The sequence below is a fragment of the Eubalaena glacialis genome, chromosome 15 (genome assembly GCF_028564815.1).
Source record: "Eubalaena glacialis isolate mEubGla1 chromosome 15, mEubGla1.1.hap2.+ XY, whole genome shotgun sequence".
Classification (NCBI taxonomy): Eukaryota; Metazoa; Chordata; class Mammalia; order Artiodactyla; family Balaenidae; genus Eubalaena; species Eubalaena glacialis.
Window position 1 is genome coordinate 52,520,663 of NC_083730.1, and position 3,789 is coordinate 52,524,451.

Consider the following 3,789-nt stretch of genomic DNA (forward strand, 5'->3'; position numbering starts at 1 on the left):
ATTTCGGTGGCTTCTCTTGTTGCGGAGCACCGGCTCTAGGCGCACGGGCTTCAGTAGTTGTGGCACGCGGGTTCAGTAGTTGTGGCTCGCGGGCTCTAGAGCACAGGCTTAGTAGTTGTGGCGCACGGGCTTAGTTGCTCCGAGGCATGTGGGATCTTCCCAGACCAGGGCTCGAACCCGTGTCCCCTGCATTGGCAGGCAGATTCTTAACCACTGCGCCACCAGGGAAGTCCCGAAAGTCAAGTTTTAAAGAGACTTTCAAATCTGCTGAAATGATTCTGTGTTAAATGTGAATCCAGAATACAATGTTTAAGCAGAACACAAAAATAACTATTGTGACATTCATTTTAACAAAGGAATTTTTTTTTAAAAGAAGAAAGAAAAAGAATGATCCAGCAATCCTACTCCTGGGCATATATCCCGACAAATCTGTAATTCAAAAAGATACATGCACCCCTGTGTTCATAGCAGCACTATTCTCAATAGCCAACACATGGAAACAACCTAAATGTCCATGACAGATGAATGGATAAAGAAGATGTGGTACATATATACAATGGAATACTACTCAGCCATAAAAAAGAATGAAATAATGCCATTTCCAGCAACATGAATGCAACTAGAGATTATTATACTCAGTGAAGTAAGTCAGAAAGAGAAAGACAAATACCATATGATATCACGTATATGTGGAATCTAAAATATGACACAGGGCGGGTGCCTGGTGGCGGGAGCAGCTTTCCTGCCGCCAGTGGGCTCCTGTGAGCAGGTGCAGAGGGCCTAGGTGGGCAGACAGGCAGCCCGGGGCAGATGCTGAGGCCGCCACCCTTGGGCCCCACGACGGCCCCAGGGCGTGAAGGTGACACGCAAGGCCCGAGGCTGCTGGTGGCCAGGGCCAGGTAAGGCGGAGGCTGCAGCCCTGAGGCGGGGGCGGGGGCGCGAGGAGAGCAGGCAAGAGAGGAGGATGGTGGCCCGGGCCGTCTGGGAGAGAAGAGGTGGAAAGTGACAAGTCGGGTGAGGCGTCCGGGCCTGGGAAGGCTTCAGCAAGGCAGCTAGTGGAGGGGCCTGGGAGCCAGGGGGGCTCTTCAGACCCATCAGACCGGCCTGGCTTAGAAGCAGCGAAGGAAGCAGAGCTCCCCTTGCAGTCGGGAAGACACACCAAGGAAAAAAGAAAAGTTACTGAAGCCTCAAGTGATGGTCCACAGCCAGGGACTGACCTGTAAACACGTTTATGGAGTACTACAGAAAGTTTCCGCCGGGTATACACTTTGATTTACAAGTGCTAAATGACCTTCTAAATTCTTTACTCAAACATTGTTTATTGAAAGAAGTATTTCAGGTCATGAACCTCAGCATAATGGTTAAAATGCTGCCTGCTCTGAAAATATTACTAAAAATATTTGAGTAGGTGGCAACTATGAAATTAAGGAATGCTGTACCTGCTTTGATATCTTTTGCAAGCTTGTTGAAGCTGGGATGGTACTTGACCCAGAACACTTTAACTATATTATTAAGCTTTTATACCAAGTACAGGCTTCCAAGCAAGAAATAACTGCAGTTCTGGAAATGAAATCCAGGTTACAGATGAGGCAGTTTAAAAAGAACTGGAAGTGTGATTTAGAGTCAGCCTTGAATGAAATACAGCATTGTAAAGAAAAAGGTGACTGGACCAAATTGGGAAATGTATACATTAACATAAAACTGGGCTGTGAAAAATTTGCAGATTTCCCAGAGATTTTGTGCTTGTATTGCTGAAACACTAACAAAAGACTGTAAAGACGAGAGACCAGGTGTTCCATTTCGTGAATTCGCTGAAACAGTTAGCAAAGATCCACAAAATAGTGAAGTAGATAAAACTTTGCTGGGAAGAATCGGAATCAGTGCTATGTACTTCTACCACAAGCTGTTGCAGTGGTCCAAGGGAAGGAAGGTCTTAGATAAACTATATGAATTAAAAATACATTTTACAAGTTTAAAAGGACGTATAGGGCCTGAGAAGTTAGCACCAAGATGTCAAGTTGTGAATATTGCAGCAGAAATTTTTCTAAAAAGCGGAAGCCTAGATGGTGCCATTTGGGTATTAAGGGAATCAGAGGGGGTCATCAATACACCACTGTGGCCTTGTGTTAGGCTGGATGTGCTCAATTGGCATAATCTGCTCTGTACAACTGCACATGAAATCTTAGCTAAGAGTCTTTACAGACAGACATTTGAAGTTTTGCAAAATCTACCAGGTTTTCAAAATTCTCAAGATGCCTGTATAGAAAGCAACAGTCTTTGTATGTCATCCTCCGTAGCAGAATTCATGATTTCAAAGAGCATCCCTATTGATTTTTCCTTTCTTAGAAGATTAATTACTTCTTTAGGAAGAAGTTGTTTATGGCTCCAAGCCAGAGCCCACACAAGAGTGCTCTTTCATTGGGTTGCTACCCACCGTTGGAGGGAAATTTATACCGAAAACTTCTACTGATTCCTTCCTATTTGTCTGAGATTGAAATGCTTTTAGCTATTGAAATCTTCCTGGTATCTAATGCTAGTAGTATTCAGAGTCCTGGAACTTCTACACAGACACTCCAGATAGTTTTAAAAAGATGCGAAGAAAACAAATCTCAGAGCAAGAATGATTATCAAGCTGCAGTGGAAAGATTAATTATGGCTGCTCGTATATCAGATCCAAAGCTTTTCATTAAGCACATGACCATCAATGTTAATAAGGAACAGGTTTATAGTATGGAACATTGTTCTGCCCTGAAATGGTTGAAAGAGAATATGAAGTGGGCTGGAAAGGTTTGGCTTTTCAATAACCATTAGTTATTAAAGGCTGTCTTTTTTTTTAAGTTCAAGTAATCATTGTTGAAAATAAAAGGCAATGAAAATAGACAGTTTTCACTATAAAAAAATAAAATAAAATAAAATATGACACAAATGAACCTATCTATAAAACAGAAACAGAATCACTGACATAGAGAACAGACTGGTGGTTGCCAAGGGGGAGGGGCTTGGGGGAAGGATGAAGTGGGAGGTTGGGGTTAGTAGATGTAAGCTTTTATATACAGGATGAATAAACAACAAGGTCCTACTGTATAGCACAGGGAACTATATTCAATACCCTATGATAAACCATGATGGAAAAGAATATTTTAAAAAAGAATGTATGGGGGACTTCCCTGGTGGTCTAGTGGATAAGACCCCACGCTCCCAATGCAGGAGGCCCGGGTTCGATCCCTGGTCGGGGAACTAGATCCTGCATGCATGCTACAACTTAGAGTCCACATGCCGCAACTAAAGATCCCGCATGTTGCAACGAAGATCCCGCAACTAAGACCCCGCGCAGCCAGAAATAAACAATAAATAAATAAATAAATAAAATTTTTTTTAAAAAAGGAATGTATATATAACTGACTTTGCTGTACAGCAGAAATTAACACAACATTGTAAATAAACTATACTCAATTTTTAAAAATACTAAAACTGAAAAAAGAAAGAAAAAAAACCATGAATGACTGAACAAAAATTCCACCTATTCTTAACCTCTATCATTTTTTTTCCTCTGCAACCCCTTTCCCAAATAGAGAGAAAGAGAAAAGGAAGAGGTTCCAAAGTACAATCTTCCCAAGATTTGGGGCCTCTAACAGTTGGGAGGACAGTTGTAGCCCTCAAAGGAAAAGCACTGGGAAGATGGCATTCCCACCCTGCGGCCTGGTCCACCACCTCCTGTCTGCCATGGTGGACTGCATAGGCCAACTATTTCCATAAGACTGATACCTGCCTTCTATTTGTTATCAGAGG

The 3,789-nt window shown here is 42.5% G+C and overlaps 1 protein-coding gene across 1 annotated transcript; it reads left to right on the forward strand.

Moving 5' to 3' along the window:
- Positions 1-1,219: 1,219 nt before the first annotated feature.
- On the forward strand, positions 1,220-2,811 carry LOC133075131 (protein TOPAZ1-like; the record flags this gene model as incomplete). The annotated part of the gene is given in 4 exon segments (XM_061169236.1): positions 1,220-1,442; positions 1,445-1,728; positions 1,730-2,399; positions 2,402-2,811. Coding segments are annotated over 4 exon segments (1,587 nt in total), but the record flags the coding sequence as incomplete, so codon positions are not given.
- Between the last annotated feature and the right edge of the window lie 978 nt (positions 2,812-3,789).